Raw genomic sequence first — 21,831 nt, 5'->3', positions numbered from 1 at the left:
TTTTTGCGGCCTGGAGGAGTCCGTGTTTCACGTTTACATAGAATGTGAGAGGTTGCAGCCCCTCTTTCATTACCTGAAGGGGTTGCTCCTCGCTTTTTTTGGTTGCACTTCAGTCCCACGCTCCTGATCTACGGTCACCCTTGTCGGCCTGGGCCTGGCTAAAAAAGCCATCAATTGGTCCGGGGGGTCGTTCAGCCGGATTGCCTGCCTCTCTTCCGCGGCCATGTTCGTGCCCGGGTGTCCTTGGAGATGGAGCACGCGGTGAACCCGGCACGCTCGAGGCCTCCTGCGACCGGTGGGGACTGGAGTGATTCATCACCCAGCAACCAAATTTCAACTTGATTTGTTAAGTTTCACTTAATGTTTTGAGTTTAGTTAGTCTCTTTGTTTATGGGTTGCTCAAAAAGAGTACACACAGTGATTGCCTCTCTCTTCCTGCAATCCCCCCAATCCTGTCAGCTTAACTCCAACATCCTTTCCCCGGCGGATAGACCAGACTTACCCCAGTACATGTCAAAGACATGGAATGTACTCGTGCAAAAGGTAATATTTATAACATTACAAAAACACACATACACAGTTAACCATCATTTAAAGCTGGCATGAATCTAATAATGGGGGTGAGGCGGACCTACAAATACAAAGGGATCGGGATAGCTGGGTGGAAAATGGCATATAATGTGGGAAAATACAAAAGAATGAGACTAGGGAAAAGAAAGACTTGCATTTCTGTAGCGCCTTTTACGACCACCGGAAGTCTCAAAGCACTTTACAGCCAATGAAGTACTTTTTGAAGTGTAGTCACTGTTGTAATGTAGGAAACATAGCAGCCAATTTGCACACAGCAAGCTCCCACAAACAACACTGTGATAATGACTGGATCATCTGTTTTTGTTATGTTGGTTGAGGGATTAATATTAAAAGAAAGCACAATTTACACTTCATCTAGAGCCATCCTTTGTTTCTTAACCTGTCCCATTACCATCTCCCTTTGCCTTGAATATCTCTCAATGTCTCTTAATCTCTCCTGCCTTCCAGCCTATCACAGACCGTCCCTTTTGTTCTTTCCTCCCCTCCCCCCTTTCCCAGCCTCTTCACTTGCTTAAGAATCTGTTCCATTTCCGGCTTTTTTCCAGTTCTGACGAAAGGTCATCGACCTGAAACGTTGACTCTGTTTCTCTCTTCACAGACGCTGCCTGACCTGCCGAGTGTCTCCGGCATTTTCTGTTTTTATTTGAGGGATAAATAGGACAACCCAGCCTATCCAATCTTTCCTCATAGCTAAAATTCTTCAGCCCAGGCAACATCCTCGTAAATCTCCTCTGTACCCTCTCTAGTGCAATCACATCCTTCCTGTAATGTGGTGACCAGGACTGCACGCAGTATTCTAGCTGCGGCCTAACTAGTGTTTTATACATTTCAAACATAACCTCCCTGCTCTTATATTCTATGCCTCGGCTAATAAAGCAAGTATCCCGTATGCCTTCTTAACCACCTTATCTACCTGTCCAGCTAACTTCAGAGATCTGTGGACATGCACTCCAAGGTCCCTCTGATCTTCTGCACTTCTCAGTGTCCTACCATTTAACCCTTGCCTTGTTAGCCCTCCACAAATGCATGACCTCACACTTCTCCAGATTGAATTCCATTTGCCACTGTTCTGCCCACCTGACCAGTCCATTGATATCTTCCTGCAGTCTTCAGCTTTCTTCATTATCAACCACACAGCCAATTTTTGTATCATCTGCAACCTTCTTAATCATACTTCCTACATTCAAGTCTAAATCATTGATATATACCACAAAAAGCAAAGGACCCATTACTGAGCCCTGCGGAACCCCACTGAAAACAGCCTTCCAGTCACAAAAACACCCTTCGACCATTACCCTTTGTTTCCTGCCTCTGAGCCAATTCTGGATCCAACTTGCCACTTTGCCTTGGATATCATGGGCTTTTACTTTTGTGACCAGTCTGCCTTGCAGGACCTTATCAAAAGCCTTACTAAAATCCATATAGATTACATCAAACGCACTACCCTCATCGACCCTCCTCAAAAAATTCAATCAAGTTAGTCAGACATGACCTTCCCTTAACATATCCATGCTGACTGTCCCTGATTAATCCGTGTCTTTCTAAATGAAGATTTATCCTGTCGCTCGGAAATGTTTCCAATAATATTCCCAACACTGAGGTTAGGCTGACTGGCCTGTAATTATTCGGTCTATCCCATTCTCCATTTTTAAACTTCTTCTTCTCCTTCGGCAGTCCCTCCGAACCGAGGATGACTTGCTTCCACATTTAAAACGAGTTCTCAGGTGACTGATGAGTCCAATGCAGGACCTGCAGTCTCTGTCACAGGTGGGGCAGACGGTGGTCGAAGGGGCGGGTGGGTGGGGTGCTTGGGTTGACGTGCGCTCCTTGCGCTGCCTGCGCTTAGCTTCCGCTTGCTCCCGGCGCAGAGACTCGATGTGTTCGGCGCCTTCCCGGATTCTTCTACTCCACTTTGTGCGGTCTTGGGCCAGGGATTCCCAGGTGTCGGTGGGGATGTTACACTTTTTCAAGGAGGCTTTGAGGGTGTCCTTGATGCACTTCCTCTGCCCACCTGGGGCTCTCTTGCCGTGCCGGAGCTCCGAGTAGAGCGCTTGTTTTGGGAGTCTCGTATCGGGCATGCGGACAATGTGACCCGTCCATCGGAGCTGATCGAGCGTTGTCAAAGCTTCGATGCCGGTGATGTTGGCCTGAGCGCGATCACTGACGTTGGAGTGTCTATCCTGCCAATGGATTTGCAGGATCTTGCAGAGGCAGCGTCGGTGGTACCTCTCCAGTGCTTTGAGGTGCTTGCTGTACATGGTCCCTTTTTAAACAACGGTACCACGTTAGCAGTCCTCCAGTCCTCTGGCACCACACCTGAAGCCAGAGAAGATTGGAAAATGATGGTCAGAGCCTCTGCTATTTCACACGCACTTTCCATTCGCCTGACCCGCTTTGCAGATTCACTGATCTGGTTGGATGTTGCCTCAAACCCACAGATACCTGAAAATGACCAACCCACTGAACCACGCAGAACTATTAAAAAGACACTGACTCGCAAACAACGGAGGATTCAATTAACCTGGGCAAGGTGGCCCTCAACTGGTCCAGGCAGAGCGCGGTCGATGGGGTGGGGGGTGTTCGCTCCGGCTGCCCGCCTCTCTTCCGTGGCTACAACCAATGCCTGGGTGTCCCTGAAGAGGGAGCACGCAGTGTCTGACGGTTCCCTTTGAGGCTTTCCCTAACCGGTGGGCACCAGAGGGACTGGAGTGCAGAGTGGATCCAGGGAACTCAATTATAATTTAAAAGGTTTTTATTTTAGTTTTGTCATAATTTGAAACTTATTGTTTGTGCCCCTTTAAAAAGGGGGTAACTTATGGTTTAAATGTTTCTGATTGATGATTTAATCGTCCCAATGGATTAGCCGAAAGATAAGCCTGTGATTCCAGATATTCAAACTGTGTTTGAGGAAAGTCAGGGCGATTGGGATCCTTCTTTTTTTTCTATAAATTTAAATGCCCCAGCTGCTGTGGATGGATTTCAACTCACGTCCCATTAATCAAAGCCTCTGGATGACTAGTTCAGTCAATTTACCACGAGGCTACTGTCCCCTTCCCTTGGGGTCCTTATTGCCATGTCAGCCAATGACACTCATTTTTCAAAGTTCTGATTGGCTCTGGGAGTCATCTCCCCGCCTCCCTTTACTTGATTGGTGCTCTGAGAGAGGCTGCCACTTCTGATTGGGTATTGAGGAATGTCACTCATCATCTAGGCGGCCACGCCCTGGATTATCCAGCGGTATAAATATTAGGAGTTTGGTTAAATCTCAGTTTCTTACTTCAACAAAGCTTAGATTTTTAAAATAAAACTAATAATTAGGATGGCTTCTCAAGTGTGTCAGAACTACCACAAGGACTGTGAGGATGCTGTCAACAAGCAGATCAACATGGAGCTCTATTCCTCCTATGTTTATCTCTCCATGGTGAGTCTTGTATTTCTGACCACTTCACAATGGAGACTATGTAATGTGACTTTACTAAATTCTGTGCTGTATCTAGCCCACCCCTCAATCTATGCACAGTAAATTCATTTTTTAAAGCTATAATAATGCAATTTATCAGCTTGTGTATGCATTAACAAACTGCCTCTCCAGGTCCTTGCAATAGCTGAACCTTATTCTGAGTATCTTAATGACTCTCTCCTGGGCTCTTGTGAGGGTGTTGAAGATTATATTTGGAATACACTCTGCATTCAATGTGTGGCATTCAGAATTCTTATCCTCACTTCTAAATCACCCCATGGCTTTTTCCTACCTTGCTTTTGCAATGAGGGGATGTAATCTTCAAATTAGAAGTAGCCCATTTAGGAGGGAAATCAGGAAGCACTTTTTCACACGAGGGTGGTGGAAATCCGGAACGCTTTCTTTTCCTGCCCTCCCATCCCGCAAGCTGCGGATGCTGGGACAATTGGAGCTTTCAAGACAGATGTTTTGTTGGGTAAGGGTCTCCAGGGAGATGGAGTAAAGCTACAGGTCAGCCATGACCAAATTGAATGGTGGAGCTGGCTTGGGTGGCTGAATGGCCTACTCCTGTTCCTAATATTCTTAACCTCCAAGTTTTAAGTACTAGTTTGTGCCCTTCTGTCTTTTTCTCTAGCTCCCTTTGCTTTAATGGTGGTAAATCCTTCAGCCACTTTGACCCTACTCAGGGGAACTCTCCCTTAACTCCTCTGCTTTCCTACTTCTTGACCATGACCAAGCACTTCAAATTCTGAAGGCTTATGAACCTTTATTCCTTGGTATCACATACCTTGATTAGTGTTGAAGGTGCCAAATTAATGCTGCTTGTGGTAATTTTAGTTCATGGGATGAATGTAGCCAGTAAGACTCAGACCAGTTTCTCTTTGATGTACTACATATTGTGCACTGTGACTAGACTCTACTTTAACGGGTTTGTTTAGTGCCCCTTGGCATTAGATCTGGGCCAATATTTGCAAGTTACTATTTAATCTGCTCCCACCACCCTTTCAGGCAGCGCATGCACTTGAGTTTCCTCCTGTAGCCTCTGGTTCTTTTGCCATTTCTATTGGCCAGTTCCCCTATTGCTAGGGGTAAGATTGTCCACTCGCTACCAGGTTAGTGCAGTAAGTAGGCCTGTGCTAGTTTTCATGTACAACGAGTTCAGTGAGACTTGAACCCTTTGAAAGAAAGCATAATCCAGGTTGGCTTTATGTACGATACCCATGATTGATCTGCTTTGGGATACCCAACTACTTTTCTGATCTCTCCATAGTCCTTCTACTTTGACCGGGATGATGTTGCCCTGCGTCACTTTGCCGAGTTCTTCAAGGAGCAGTCACACGAGGAACGGGAGCACGCGGAGAAACTGATGAAATTCCAGAATTGGCGTGGAGGCCGAATCATCTTGGCGGACATCAAGGTTTGGCTCAATAAACGAGTGACCTTCTGTCTGGGTCCCCGTAGACTGATTGTTTCAAATACTTTCTAAAGCAATTTGTTCCAATTTAAAGCACTGGCCATTTGACCAAGTGGGTCCATGATGGAGTGTATCCTGCACGAACCACCTCCCACCGTGCTTCATCTAACCCTATCTGCATATCCTTCTATACACTTCTCCCTAGTACTTATCTAGCTTCCCCTTAAATACATCTGTGATTTGACTCCAGTAGTTGTGTTGGCTTAATGCCGTAGTTCTATTTTCTTCTAACACATTGGTTCATGGTAAAATTAGATATTTGCACCCCTAATTTCCTTCAATACTTTCTTGTTTGTTTATTCCATTATACAGTGAACTGTCTGAATTTCCCTTTCCAGAAACCAGAGCAGGATGAGTGGAGCAATGGTCTGGAGGCGATGCAGAGAGCTCTGCAGCTGGAGAAGAATGTCAACCAGAGTCTGCTGGATCTGCACAAACTCGCCACTGATAGGACCGACCCTCATGTAAGTTCTTGATGCTGTAATGTGGGCATATGTTCAGTTGGAGGTGGTGGAAACTTGAGCCTATTTATAAGATCTTCACGCCCAATAGCTGTGTTGGTGCCTTTTTTAGGTTTGAGTGGTGGGAGGTTGGCCTACTGTGGACAGTGACTAGTAAATGTGTCCCAGTGATTCGAGGATCTATGCCCCTATTGTGCAGGAAGTTTAATCTAATGATGCAGTAATTCCATTAATCTCAATTGCACCACTAGACTATCCTGCAGTCCAAGTGGATTAAACTCTCGGGGGGAAGCTAGGATGTTCCTTGAAATCTGCTGCTGGACATAACTAGTTTCCCTCTTTTCCCCAGTTGTGTGACTTCCTGGAGACCCACTATTTGGATGAGCAAGTGAAGATGATCAAGAAGCTTGGAGATCACATCACCAACTTGAAGAGACTGGGAGCCCCTGAGAATGGCATGGGAGAGTACCTGTTTGACAAGCACACCCTGGGGGAAGAGTGACTGCAGGGATGAAGCCTATTGTATTTAGTACTTGTATTTATAATTGTGTGCGAGACTCCTGTCTTGTAGGGAATGATGGCTTGTGACTTTGTGCAAGAGCTGAGACCTGGGCTCTTAATGTGAAATGTCACTAACTGTAAATAAACTGTTCTATGCTGGACTGGATTTTGTCTGCTTGTAAATTTTAGTGGTTTTTGTTCCAGTTGGCATAGTGGTTAGCACTGTTGCCTCACAGCGCCAGGGACCCGGTTTCGAATCCGGCCTCGGGTGAATCTTTGTGTGGAGTTTGCACATTCTCCCCGTGTTTGCGTGCGTTTCCACCGGGTGCTCTGGTTTCCTCCCACAGTCCAAAGATGTGCGGGTTAGGTTGATTGGCTATGATAAATTGAACCTTAGTGTTAGGGGGGATTAAATACGTGGGGTTACGGGGATAGGGTGGGATATGTGTTGGTGTAGGGGTTATGGGGATCGAGTGGGATGTGTGTCGGTGCAAGCTCGATGGGCCGAAATGGCCTCTATCTGCACTGTGGGGTTTCTGTGATGTTCTGTGAACTTGCTTACATTTCCAGTATTACACTGGGCTGTGCAGCAGTGTTGTCATGGGATTTGGTCATAGAATGGTTACAGCACAGGAGGCCATTCGGCCTGTCGAGCCCATGCCGGCTCTCTGCAGGAGCACTTCGGCTAGTACCACACCCTGCCCTTTCTGTGGAGCCCTGCCATTTTTTCCTTCAGGTGCTTGTCTAGTTCCCTTTTTGGAAACCGAGATTGAGTCTGCCTCTATCAACCTCAGGCAGTGCATTCCAGATGCTGACCGCTCGCTCTGTTCAGTTTTTCCTCATGTCGTCTGTGGGCCCCCTGCCAATCACCTTAAATCTGTGTTCTCTGGTTCTCGACCCTTCCACCAATGGGAACAGTTCTCTTTTTTTTTGCCGCGGTAATTTTAATTTATTTAACTTGGATATTCTATGTATTTCTTGGAAATTTGTCAATCTTGAGTTGCAAGCAAACTGCAATGTTGTAATACAACAACTTAATGTACAAAGGTGTGTTCAGCCAAATGAGCTAATGGGACCAGGGCCCCTTGAAGTTTGGTCAGAATTTGGTTTTAGAGTCTTAAAGGAGGCAGAGAGGTTTAGGGAGGGTATTCCAAAGCTTGGGGTCTAGGCAGTTAAATAGAAGTACTTGTTGCCATGGTGATGAATATTCCCCCTGCCCTTGAGAGCTTGGAGAGTTATAATTTAGCCACTACAATGAAATACAAGTTATAATAAACACAAGGATGATTTGCTGTGACTGTGTTCTGTCATTTCAGTCCAATGAAGAGAAAGCTCTGGTTTAGCATTCTCTAAGAATTATATTTTCCCTGGGGAAGAGCAGTTTGTATTCAGTAAACTGCTACAGATCCCCATCAGTCATTAGCGGGGGTAACTCTGTTAACAAACTCACCAGTGCTGCTATAGCCTTTCTGGGCAGCGAAACAAATAACTGCTGCACAGACCAGCAATGTTGGAGCTCACTGAACTCATGATAAGGGGATTACAATTGAAGTGGTGGTGGAGGAGAATCAACAATTGCCATATCAGCTTGCTATCCACATAACATAATTAGAAGCAGGAGTAGGCCATGCGGCCCTTGAGCCTGCTCCACCATTCAATAAAATCATGGCTGATCTTCAATCTCACCTCTACTTTCCAGCCCGATCTCCATATCCCTTGATCACACTACAATCTAAAAATCTATCTGAGCCTTGAATATAGTTAATGGTTCATCATCCACAGCCCTTTGGGGTAGAGAATTCAAAGGTTTCTTACTGGGAAAGTGTGAATACCCTATTGGGCTTTGTTCTGGGACCCCTCTCCTTCCCCCCTCCCCCACCATGGTTGACTATCCTGCCAACACTCATGGTCTTGGGTAAGGTATTGAAGGATGAGGAATCCGTGTGGAACTGTATTCCCACAAAATATAATCCTTCTGGAAGCAGTAAATGTATTTCATTAAATGCACAAAGGACAACACCCAAGTTAAATAGATACTTCTCCTGAAACTCTTTCCCCCTCCCTGCCTGTTCCATCAATGTATAAACCCAATACCGGCAGCTGCTCCTTAAATGTATTGATTGGTATTCAGGCCCATTGTGCAGTTCATACCAAATAGCAATCATCCTTTCCAAATCCGACTGCATCTCCATTTGTGTCCTTCACCCCCAGGAATGGATTCATCCGTTGATGATGCTGCAGCTGCAACACGCCAGTGTTTACACGCTAATTTAGGAACTTAGCTGAGAACTGCAGCGGGTGCAATGAAATTGCCGTCTTCAGCCATTCCACGTTGATGTCTTTGCATCTCTCAGAGGCATTTCTGGGGTATCTGAGTCCCCACATTTCACACGACGATGAGCCGCAATTCTACGAGTCGGGATGGGTTTGCGTGCTGACGGGTTGGATGGCTTCATGTTTCAGACAAAACAAAGTCTTCAGCCCACTCGATGTGAAAAACATTACAGGAGCCCGTGTTTTAAGAATTACATCGAATTTACAGCACAGAAACAGGCCACTTGGCCCGACTGCTCCGTGCCAGTGTTTATGCTCCACACGAGCCTCCTCCCGCCCTTCTTCATCTAATCCGATCAGCATATCCTTCTATTCCCTTCTTACCAAACTTCCCCTTAAATGCATTTCTGCTCTTCGCCTCAACTACTCCATGTGGTAGCGAGATCCAGGGCAAATATATGAGGGCAAGGCTGGATGGCATCTATTTTAATGCAAGGAGTCTTGCAAATAAGGTGGATGAACTGAAGGTGTTGATAAACACATGGGAGTATGATATTGTTGCTATCACGGAGACATGGTTGAGGGAGGGGCAAGACTGGCAGCTCAATATTCCGGGGTACAGAATCTTCAGGCGAGACAGAGGGGGAGGTATAAGAGGAGGGGGTGTCGCAATATTAATTAAGGAGTCAATTACTGCAGTAAGGAGGGATGATATATTAGCAGGTTCCTCTAATGAGGCCATATGGGTGGAGCTTAAAAACAAAAAGGGGGCAAGCACTTTGCTGGGAGTGTACTATAGGCCTCCAAACAGTCAGGGGGAGATAGAGGAACAGATATGTAGGCAAATTTCAGAGAAATGTGCAAATAATAGGGTAATAATAATGGGTGATTTCAACTTCCCCAATATTAACTGGGATAGTCAGAGTGTGAAAGGCTCAGAGGGTGTAGAATTCTTAAAGTGCATCCAGCAGAGCTTTTTGAGCCAGCATGTAGAAAGCCCTACAAGAGAGGGGGCGGTACTGGACCTAATTCTAGGGAATGTGGCCGGCCAAGTGGAAAAAGTGCTAGTAGGTGAGCACTTTGGTGATAGTGACCATAATATGGTAAGATTTAAGGTGGTCATGGAAAAGGACAGGGATGGGCCGGAAATAAAGGTTCTAAATTGGGGGAAGGCCGATTTTAATAGGATAAGGCAGGATCTGGCCAAAATGGACTGGGATCAGCTACTTGTAGGAAAATCCACATCGGAGCAATGGGAGGCCTTCAGAAGGGAGATTGAGATCATACAATGGCAACATGTTCCCGTAAAGGTCAAGAGTGGTTCCAAAAACCACAGGGAACCTTGGATGTCAGGGGATATACGAGAATGGATTAGGAAAAAAAGGAGGGCTTTTGGTAGATACAAAAGGCTAAAGACGGAGGAAGCCCTAGAGGAGTGCAAAAAGTGCAGGGGGATACTTAAAAAAGAAATTAGGAGATCAAGGAGGGGCCATGAAATAACACTGGCGAGCAAAATAAAGGAAAATCCTAAGATGTTTTATAAGTATATTAAGGGTAAGAGGATAACTAGGGAAAAAATAGGGCCCATTAGGGACAAAAGTGGCAATCTGTGTGTGGAGCCGGAAGATGTAGGAGGGGTTCTAAATGAATTTTTTGCATCTGTTTTCACGATGGAGAAGGACGATGTAGACATAGAAATAGGGCGGGGGAACTGTGATATGCTCGAACATATTAACATCGAGAGGGAGGAGGTATTGGCGGTTTTAGCTGGCCTAAAAATGGATAAATCCCCAGGCCCGAATGAAATGTATCCCAGGCTGCTGGGTGAGGCAAAGGAAGAGATTGCGGGGGCTCTAACACATATATTCAGGACCTCTCTGGCCACAGGGGATGTGCCAGAGGACTGGAGAACCGCTAATGTAGTACCATTATTCAAGAAGGGTAGTAGGGAAAAACCGGGGAACTACAGGCCAGTGAGCCTAACATCAGTGGTAGGAAAATTCTTGGAAAAAATTCTGAGGGACAAAATTTGTCTCCACTTGGAGAGGCAAGGATTAATCAGGGATAGTCAACATGGCTTTGTCAAGGGAAGATCATGTCTGACTAATTTGATTGAATTTTTTGAGGGGGTGACTAGGTGTGTGGATGAGGGTAACGCAGTGGATGTGGTATAGATGGATTTCAGTAAGGCCTTCGATAAAGTCCCGCACAGGAGACTGGTCAAGAAGGTAAGAGCCCATGGAATCCAGGGTGCCTTGGCACATTGGATACAAAACTGGCTTAGTGGCAGAAGGCAGAGGGTGATGGTCGAAGGTTGTTTTTGTGACTGGGAGCCTGTGGCCAGTGGGGTACCACAGGGATCGGTGCTGGGTCCCTTGCTGTTTGTGGTCTACATTAATGACTTGGATATGAATGTAAAGGGTATGATCGGTAAGTTCGCGGATGATACAAAAATTGGTAGGGTGGTAAATAGCGAGGAGGGTAGCCTCGGTCTGCAGGACGATATAGATGGGTTGGTCAGATGGGCGGAACAGTGGCAAATGGAATTTAACCCGGAAAAGTGCGAGGTGATGCACTTTGGGGGGACTAACAAGGCAAGGGAATACACAATGAATGGAAAGACCCTAGGCAAGACGGAGGGTCAGAGGGATCTGGGTGTGCAAGTACACAGATCCCTGAAGGCGGCGGAACAGGTGGATAAGGTGGTAAAAAAGGCAAATGGGATACTTGCCTTCATTAGCCGAGGCATTGAATATAAGAGCAAGGAGGTTATGATGAAGCTGTATAAAACACTGGTTAGGCCACAGCTGGAATACTGTGTGCAGTTCTGGTCGCCACACTACAGGAAGGATGTGATCGCGTTAGAGAGGGTGCAGAGGAGGTTCACCAGGATGTTACCAGGGCTGGAGCGCTTCAGCTATGAAGAGAGACTGGGCAGATTGGGTTTGTTTTCCTTGGAGCAGAGGAGGCTGAGGGGGGACATGATTGAGGTGTACAAAATGATGAGGGGCATAGATAGGATGGATGCTGAGGAGCTTTTTCCCTTAGTAGAGGGGTCAATAACTAGGGGGCATAGATTCAAGGTAAAGGGCGGGAGGTTTAGAGGGGATTTGAGAAAGAACTTTTTCACCCAGAGGGTGGTTGGAGTCTGGAACTCACTGCCTGAAAGGGTTGTGGAGGCAGAAACCCTCACAACATTTAAGAAGCATTTGGATGAGCACCTGAAATGCCATAGCATACAAGGCTACGGAACAAATGCTGGAATATGGGATTAGATTAGACAGGGCTTGATGGCCGGCGCGGACACGATGGGCCGAGGGCCTCTATCCGTGCTGTATTACTCTATGACTCTATGATACTGGAAATCTCAAAGAAAAACAGAAAACGCTGGAGACACTCAGCAGGTCAGGCAGCATCGGTCGAGAAAACACGAGACACTTGACCTTTCTGGTATAAAACCATTCCTCAAAACAGACCCGGGGTTTGCAGGAGATGAGGAAACAGTGCAAACTAACCACAGGACTTTACAGCTCTTAAATTTCATGGGGATAAAAGTCCACATCGCACTTTACAGTGACGGAGCAACAGATTCTGTCTGAAGCTCCCCACTGATCCACTTTCCATTTCCCCAACTCGTTGTGGGCTGCTTTGCAGATCCACTGCAGACTGACTGGTGTAGGTCAGTCTCTTTCAATCTATTGTGGTCAACATTGTGAACCTTGGTATCACGGACTCATTCTGGAGCCACCGAGATGCCCATCAATTCTCCGAGAGACGGGTTAACTTAGAGCCGGCTGTGCTCGACACCATCTGTAGGGTGGAATTTCATCGAGCTCTTTGAGATATGTTGTGAAACTCTGATTCTGAGAACAGAGACGCTTTCAAATTCAGTTTGAGGAAAGTCAAAGAAACCAACAGCAATGACATCACAGAATAATCATCCAAACCTCTGTATTCCAAAGCTCTGATTGGCTCTGGGTATCACACACCGCCCCCTCTCCTTTGTTAATTGGTGCCTGGATTGATGGAAGATCCTGACTGGCTCACAGGGATTGTCAATCATCATTGATCATGCCAGACCCTGTTGAAATGCAGGAGCTTGTGAGGGTAGAGGTTAGGTTGTTACTACAGTGGAGTTTGAGCTCAGTGCTTTGCAACAGGAAGAGTTAAGATGGCCTCCCAAGTGCGTCAGAACTATCACAAGGACTGTGAGGATGCTGTCAACAAGCAGATCAACATGGAGCTCTATTCCTCCTATGTTTATCTCTCCATGGTGAGTTTTGTATTTTTGGGGTCCTATTTCAAAATTAAGGCTGTTATTTTATTCTAAGCAGGTAGAATTTCTCTAGGTCAATGAATGGGCTTTAGAGGGTCTCTCTATAGCCCTCCCCAGTCTTAATCCAGTGAATGCTCTTAAGACAGTGATCTTGCAGAAGGACTCTTTCCTGCTCTGTAATAGCTCTGTCCTATTCTGATGTGTTTATATTTGAAACTAACTCCAGGGTTTCATCAAGTTTGTAATGGAGGGTTCATCTTGAAGATTCACTAAAACTAGTCAACTTCCAACTTGGATGGCAACAATTAGATTGAATTGGGTGACTAGTTAGTGAAACATTGGCTGGTTCTGGCCAGTTTTTATCCCCCTCTAATTGAGTGAATCCTGTTAGTCTTTCTCACCTGAGGATGGTGTTAAACTATTTAATTTTAAAGATTTGGCTCTTTTCCTTCTCTGCTTTTAGACTTTCATCTGGGAACAAAAGAAGATACCACAGATATTTTGACCAAGTGTAGTTGAGAGCTTTATTCCAAAAAGCATTAAAGCTCGCTAATATTTTCTAGTAACATAACCTCCTATTCTGTTGAGCTACTTCAATGAGGAGCTTCCAACATATTCAAAAAGGATTTGGAAAGTATTGGTGTTGCTACCATTTGAGTTGGCCATGGATCAGATCTAGATTTCAATTGTCTCTTTTCCATTTTTCTCTCTACCTGCAGTCGTATTACTTTGACCGGGATGATGTTGCCCTGCGTCACTTTGCCGAGTTCTTCAAGGAGCAGTCACATGAGGAACGTGAGCATGCTGAGAAACTGCTGCAATTCCAGAATATGCGTGGGGGGCGTGTTGTCCTGGAGGATGTCAAGGTTAGATTCAGCAAACTTTGAAGAATTGCCATGGTTTTGTGAAAAGTAGGCTAGTTACCTCATACTAGATTATCTGAGTCATGGAAGTTGTTCCAAGAGGAGGCTCAATGATTGTTGTATGCATGGATTTTCAGAAGGCAGGAGATTGCTGGCAGAAATTGGAAGTGCATTAGAAGCAACCTTGTGACCCCAATAAAACTGGGTGGAGTAGGAGGCAGTTGGTATAAAATAGACCACTGGATGGTGACTAGTGCATATGATCTAAATGTGCAAATAGTGATCTGCTGAGCTAGGGTCTATAGTGAGCTCCAGGGCAAAATTGGAGACTGGCTAGGGGGTTGACTGGAAGGAAGTGGTTGATGTTCACATCAGATGTAAGAGTGTAGGGATTTGGGGTGTGTCCCAGTACAGATGTCATTTAGAAGCTAGCTTGCAGAGACAAAAGGCTGATTGAAAGGTGGGCTTCATGTTCTGGCATAGAATAGAAAGCAAGGAAGTGTTACTGCAATTACTGCTAGATAGACCTCATTTGGAATATTGTGCTCCATTTTAGGTGATCTCACTTTAGAGCCTATAGTGCTGTGATTTCAAGTCAAATAACTCATTCCAAAGAGAATTCTTGATGAACTGTCTGGTTAAAATCCTGGCTTAGAATATCAAGAATGACATTGAGTTGTGATCTGACTAACTCCTGAAATGTTCAAGTCTGTTAACTAATTTCTTCCAATGTTACTCTATACCCCACCCCTACAAACTCTCAGAAACCAGAGCAGGATGAGTGGAGCAATGGCCTAGTGGTGATGCAGAGAGCTCTGCAGCTGGAGAAGGATGTCAACCAGAGTCTGTTGGATCTACACCAACTCTCCACTGGGAACACTGACCCTCATGTAAGTTCCTAATGTCTCATTTAAAGAAAGATTTGCATATCTACAGTGCCTTCCTTGTCGTCGGTGTCCAAAAACACTACAGCCAATTCAGTACTTCTTGAAGTGTCATTATTGTAATGTTTGCAACATGGCAGTCAATCTGCACACCAAGATCCTGCTGCAGAAATGAGAGAAATCACCAGATAGTCTGTTTTATTAAGTTGGTTAGTGATCAATATTGGCCAGGACACTGACATTCCAGTTTGTTTTCTTTGAAATAGTACCATGTGGGCAGACAAGACCTTGTGTACTGTTTTATCCAAAAGACAATACCTCTGACATTGCAGCTCTCCCTCAGTACTGCAGTGAAGTGTTGGTTTTCACTCAATTCTCTGAAATGGGACAACCCAGGGCCTTCTGACTGGCAGTGGTACCAGTAAGCCATGGCTGACACTTGCCATGTTTTGGGTGAGTTGAAGGCTATCTGGGGAGCTTAATCTGATCACTGATCTTTAGCAATATCTCCATGCCCAATAGGTTTCTGATGATCTTTCACAAAAGACTTCAACATCAGGATCTCACTGAGATGAGGCCAGTGCATAAAGCAGATTGAAATTGGGACACCAAAGGATAAGTTGTAACTGAAGGGGGTTCTGCTTTCCAATTTTAAATTGGTAAATGCATTACTCCTGGAGTAAATCTAATCTGACGTCCAATCCACCTATTTCTCTGTAGCACTTGTACCAGTTACCCCATCCAGTAGAAGATAAAGGACCATCTCCATGGGCGGTGAAGCTCAGAAGGCCTTTGATGATGTCTCCTCTGAGCTAATTGTGCTTTGTTTTTCACTTTCAGTTGTGTGACTTCCTGGAGACCCACTACTTGGATGAGCAAGTGAAGATGATCAAGAAGCTTGGAGATCACATCACCAACTTGAAGAGACTGGGAGCCCCTGAGAATGGCATGGGAGAGTACCTGTTTGACAAGCACAGCCTGAGTTGAATGGGATTCTTGAACCATTAGTTCTATACAGGTTGGAAATGAAGTGTGACCAACTTCTGGTGGTGAATACTTTGGTTGTCATTATTTCCCAGTTTTCTCATCTAACTGTCACAGTACATGGAAATAAAGGTTATTCATCATTGAACTGGTTTGTCTTTGTTTAATTCAATAGCTGATCTGGTTAAGATCCCACTGCACAATACACAGCTGTGTAATATGATCCAAGTTCAAAATACAGAAGTCACTCCCAGGATGGCTGTGCCCACATCTTCAAATCATCACTGGAGAGGATTCTAATGGTTTTCTGAGCTCTCGGTAACAGTTCCTGCTGAAAAGGGTTTTTTATAACATCTGCCAGCAAACAGTCATTAAGCTGTGGTGGTTTAAAACAAAGAAATGGGGAAGGGTGAAGGGGGTTGAATTAGTGCTGACAGTAGTGACTCTTCAGTCAGGAGAAGGGAGAGTACATGCCTGGTGTCTTGCTTCAGACTTTTACCTGTAAAGGTGGGGGAATGATCTGCTATTGAGCTGTCTTTACATTTGACTGATGGCACAAGTCACGCACTAGATTGCCAAAGCTGTGTGACGTGTACACAGTACAGCGTTGGCCATCTTAGAAACTTCCATTTGGGCAGGATCATTTCTGTTTATCATTCTCTTTCTTTCCCAGGTTACTTTCTTTTTCTAGCCCCACCCACGGCAATACTTGATGTCTGGGATTAAGTAAAGCACTAGTCTGAATCGAGCAGTAGTGTGTCCTACGGGGAGTTTGTTGGTGTTGGGTAAAGTGAAGCTAAATCAGTAATCATGTAGGAGTCACTGGAAATAGAGTGCGAGACTTTCATAGCAGCAAAGAAAAACACGTGTTAGCTTTATTAACTCTGCGCATGGACTGAGGGACTCGGCCTCGTCGCAGGGCTATGACATCGACACACAATCGACGACTCTTAAAGGGACCCTGCTCCGATAACCCAACCAAGTTCCGTACATAACGTGGAGCGATAACATTGCCTATACATAGTGAATTGTGTTACTGTCCCTATGTGGTCTCTGCCACAATCATATAAATCCTATTCAAGCCAATGATTTTTCTACCAAAAACTAACTTACTTTCTATTGCAGCAGCATTGTTGTAGGTGTAACATTTGCAAACTGAATTATCATTGGCCCGCAGGCATCGAAGCAATACCTGTTGTATTCACGTGATCACATGTTGCGTTGTCATTGGCCTGCAGGCATCTGTAAGGACTGCTATTGTTTAGAAGACCCAGGGGTCCGAACTCCATCTTGTCCACACGGTGCTGTATTGATTGAGAAAGCTTACAGACTTGATGCTTCATTAAAAGAGTTTAAATTGTAATAATCCGTTGTCCTGCAATTTATTATTTTTGTATAAAGTGTGCAAAACAAGACAGTAGGGATCCACTAGCTAATTCTGATCAAATAGTAGCTAGATTATTTTCGCTAATTCATTCGGTATATCGCTAATGGCCACAACTGTTCCAAAAGACTGCCCTTAACCCACAAAGTGTGCGGTGATTTCTGAGTGTTCCTGAAGAATCCACAAATTAAACATCCATTAAAGCTGTTCAAAAACAATTCATCTAAAGGGAATGAATGAACTCCATTTGAAAATACCAAGCCACAAGGGCCCTTTAAATATTCTCTCCAACACTGAGCGAGTATACATGGATAGACTGATTCATAATAAAATGTTGGCTGGACAGTTTCTAGGAGTTAAACTGGAAAATACATTGGTTTTCCACACCACAAGGGAAATGAAAGCTCTTTGGACATTTGTAATTTCTCAGCCGATTGATGCGTCACGTGTCTTGCACACCCATGATTGTTCTGACACTCTGGGGAGACCACCTTCACTTTTACTGCTGGTGGGAGCCAAGTTCAAACACCACTGTAGTTACAACTGAACCTCTCTCCAATGATGTACCTAAACGAGATTAGATGCCATGGTATAGGAACAGGGCAGCCACATGGGATTAGGACCACTGCTTGTGTGGAGAATAAACAACATGAGCTGGATAGGAACAGGAGGCGGCCATTGAGCCCCTCGAACATGTTCCTCCATTCATTGAGATCATGGCTGATCTGTGACCTCACTCCATATACCCGCCTTTGCCCCATATCCCTTAATACCTTTGGTTAACAAAAATCTATTAATCTCAGATTTAAAATTAACACTTGACCGAGCATCAACTGCTGTTTGCGGAAGAGAGTTGGGCCAAACATCCTATTTCTGTGTTGTATGGTTTATGTAATTCACTCTTCTCTGTTCTGGAGGTTTTTGTAATGATCAGTAACCTGTCATTCTGGAATGGTACTCTAGGTGGTGCTGTCTGTATATAAGAGTGGGCAACCCACGATGCACTAGGCTACCCACAAGGCAGCAGTCAAGATGGAGGCCTCTACAGACACTGTACCTAGTCCACATGTGCTCAATAAAGTGTCTAGCAAAAGCTAGCTGTTCTTAATAAAAACGACTAGTTATTAATGAACATAACATGGTACCAGGATTGGTAAGATCTGCTGAATATTGTGCAATGCGACATGGAGAATTTGAAGCCACCAGAGCGTTTGAAACTCACAGGAAATGTCGACTACAATTGGCAGACTTTTAAACAACAATTCGAACTTTACATTGCTGCCATCGGGTACGGTACGAAGCCAGGCACAAGGAAAATAGCGTTGCTGCTCACGGTTGCAGGCCCACAGGCGATAGAGGTATTTAATACATTTGTATTTAATCCAGAGGAGAACAGAGAAAAATTAGACGAAGTGCTAAAGAAGTTTGATACACATTGTTCTCCCAAAAAGAATGAAACCTACGAGAGGTACATCTTCCATTCTCGGACACAGCAGCAAAATGAGACTTTTGATAGCTTTTTGACTGATCTGAAACTGAAAGCACAGATGTAAAGTCTGTGGGTTGTATAGCGAAGTAATACACAGTCTACAAGAGTAACTTAAACAGGACTTTACTATTCGAAGGTCAGGGCGAATCTGCCCAATAAGTTCTGCCACAGCACTTATATACCGGTGTGGTCACCGTCGGTATTACAGTATACAGCAGCCAAGATAAAGTAGTGCCACACCTAAAATAGTTCTCTTAAAGGTAAACGGTTACATACAATAGTTCTCTTAAAGGTAGAACAGTTACATACACTACAATCCTCCCTTTTTAGCTTACAACATACTTATTTCCCATTAACCATATCATTAGAACATATATACAAATTATGTAAAACAGTTCACAGATTCAGTCTCTCTGGAGGTCTCCTGACTCTGTCCGGATAACGCCTCGGTGGCGTAGCAGTTTTCAGTGGGGTAGTAGGTTCTTCCGGCAAGGCCGATTCAGCTTGAAGGACAGTGTCCGGATCATCTGATTCCAGTATTACCAGATCGGAGGTAGGGGCTCTGGGTATCTCTGTTTCGACATTAGCCGTGTAAGGTTGTGGAGTAGGTTGGCTCTTTGTGGATGACCCTATGATCTGGTCAACATGATGCCTTATGATGCTGCCACCAATGTCCACTGTATACAGCAGCGGCCCTAGCCTTTTTACAATACATAGATACATAGATACATAGAAGATAGGAGCAGGAGTAGGCCATTCGGCCCTTCGTGCCTGCTCCGCCATTTAATGAGATCATGGCTGATCCTTTAATTCAGTATCCCGTCCCCGCCTTCTCTCCGTAACCCTTAACCCCTTTTGCCCGTAGAAATATATCTAATTCCCTCTTAAATATATTTAATGAGCTGGCATACACTGCCCTCTGTGGCAATGAGTTCCACAGGTTCACCACTCTCTGAGTGAAGAAATTCCCCCTCATCTCTGTCCTAAATGGTTTAGCCCTTATCCTTAAATTATGTCCTCTAGTTCTGTTCTCACCCGCCAAGGGAAACATTCCTTCTGCATCCAGTCTGTCTAGACCTGTCAGAATTTTATACACTTCTATGAGGTCCCCTCTCAATCTTCTAAACTCCAGTGTGTACATCCCTAAACTACATAGTCTCTCCTCATAGGTCATTCCCGCCATTCCTGGTATCAGCCTGGTGAATCGCCGCTGCACCCCCTCCATGGCAAGAACATCCTTCCTCAGATGAGGCGACCAAAACTGTACACAGTACTCGAGGTGTGGTCTCACCAGTGCCCTGTACAGCTGCAGCAAGGTATCCCTGTTCCTGTATTCTAACCCTTTTGCTATGAAGGCCAGCATACCGTTTGCCTTCTTGACCGCCTGTTGCACCTGCATGCTCGCCTTCAGTGACTGGTGTACAAGAACACCCAGGTCTCTCTGTACTTCCCCCTCTCCCAATCTATTGCCATTTAAATAATAATTTGCCCTCCCGTTCCTGCACCCAAGGTGGATAACTTCGCACTTGTCCACATTATAGTGCATCTGCCATTTATCCGCCCAATCGCCCAGTCTGTCCAAATCGCTCTGGAGCTTCCTGGTCTCTTCCTCTGAGCCCACCCCCCCTCCTAGTTTAGTGTCGTCTGCAAATTTGGAAATGCTGCATCCGACTCCCTGATCCAGGTCATTAATGTAAATTGTGAACAGCTGGGGGCCCAGGACAGATCCCTGTGGTACCCCACTTGTTACTGCCTGCCATTCAGAAAATGAGCCGTTTATTCCAACTCTCTGTTTTCTATCTGACAGCCAGTTCCCTATCCACGCCAAAACTTTCCCCTTTATCCCATGAGCCTCAATTTTCCATGCTAATCTTTTATGTGGGACCTTATCGAAGGCCTTTTGGAAGTCCAGGTACACCACATCTACTGGCTCTCCCCCATCTATTCTACCAGTTACTCCCTCAAAAAATTCCAATAGATTAGTCAAGCACGATTTACCCTTTGTAAATCCATGTTGACTCTGTCCTATCCTGTCCCCATTTGCTAAGTGCTCCGCTATTTCATCCTTAATGATGGACTCCAGCATTTTGCCCACAACTGATGTAAGGCTTACAGGTCTGTAATTACCTGCTTTTTCCCTACCCCCCTTTTTGAATAGTGGGGTAACGTTAGCTACCCTCCAATCCATCGGCACTGTTCCCGAGTCTAATGAATTCTGAAAAATCATCCTTAGTGCATCCGCTATCTCTAGGGCCACCTCCTTCAGTACCCTAGGATGCATGTTATCAGGCCCTGGGGATTTGTCCACCTTCAATCCCTTTAGCTTCCTTAACACCATATCCTTAGAGATATTGATTTGCGTCAGTTCCTCCTTTGCCAATGTCCCTATTTTTCCCGATATCCCAGGGAGGTTTTTTGTGTCTTCCTTCGTAAAGACTGACCCAAAGTATGCATTTAGTTGATCTGCCATTTCCTTATTTCCCATTATATATTCCCCCGTATCTGACTGCAATGGACCAACTTTGGTTTTCACCAGTCTTTTCCTTTTGATATACTTATAAAAGCTTTTGGAGTTAGTTTTTATATTTTCCGCCAGCTTGTTTTCGTAAGCTATTTTGCCCCTCTTGATTATGCCCTTTGCCCTCCTTTGCTCTATCTTAAACTGTTCCCAATCTTCCGCTCTGGCGCTTTTTTTGGCTATTTTATACGCCCTATCTTTGGATTTTATGCTGTCTCTAATTTCCCCTGTTATCCACGGTTGAGTCACCTTTTTAGATTTCCTTTTATGCCAGATTGGTATAAACAATTTTTGCAATTTTGTCATTCTATCTTTAAATGTTTGCCATTGTTTATCTACCTCCAGTCCTCCCAGGAACGTTGTCCAATCAGACCTACTCAGTTCCCGTCTCATGGCATCATAATTCCCCTTGTTTAAATTCAGGACCTTAGTCTCTGAGTCAATTTCTTCGCTCTCCATTTCGAGTGAGAAATCGATCATGTTATGATCGCTCTGACCCAAGGGTCCCCGTACAACAAGATTACTGATTAGTCCCTTCTCATTGCACAGTACCCAGTCCAATATAGCCTGTTCCCGAGTTGGTTCCTCGACATATTGATCCAGATAACCATCCCTCAAACACTCAAGGAATTCCTCCTCCTCATTATTTTTACTGATTAGGCTAGTCCAATC

General features: G+C 44.9%; 2 protein-coding genes across 2 annotated transcripts; both read left to right on the top strand.

Moving 5' to 3' along the window:
• Positions 1–3,813: 3,813 nt before the first annotated feature.
• LOC147099761 (ferritin heavy chain B-like) lies at positions 3,814–7,505 on the top strand. Its single transcript, XM_085969364.1, has 4 exons — positions 3,814–4,012; positions 5,322–5,468; positions 5,864–5,989; positions 6,336–7,505. Exons 1-4 carry the CDS (start codon positions 3,911–3,913, stop codon positions 6,486–6,488), a joined length of 528 nt encoding a protein of 175 aa, XP_085825490.1. The 5' UTR covers positions 3,814–3,910; the 3' UTR covers positions 6,489–7,505.
• Positions 7,506–12,868: 5,363 nt separating this feature from the next.
• Positions 12,869–14,819, top strand: LOC147099760 (ferritin heavy chain B-like). The gene is made up of 3 exons (XM_085969363.1): positions 12,869–13,034; positions 13,757–13,903; positions 14,665–14,819. The coding sequence occupies exons 1-3, from the start codon at positions 12,933–12,935 to the stop codon at positions 14,800–14,802; spliced, it is 387 nt and encodes a 128-aa protein (XP_085825489.1). The 5' UTR covers positions 12,869–12,932; the 3' UTR covers positions 14,803–14,819.
• Positions 14,820–21,831: the final 7,012 nt, after the last annotated feature.

This window comes from Somniosus microcephalus, chromosome 28 (assembly GCF_052327205.1).
Source record: "Somniosus microcephalus isolate GS21.2 chromosome 28, FLI_Smic_1.0, whole genome shotgun sequence".
In the NCBI taxonomy this organism is placed as follows: domain Eukaryota; kingdom Metazoa; phylum Chordata; class Chondrichthyes; order Squaliformes; family Somniosidae; genus Somniosus; species Somniosus microcephalus.
Note: the sequence above shows the minus strand (reverse complement) of the source record. Positions and strands in the feature narration are given on the sequence as shown.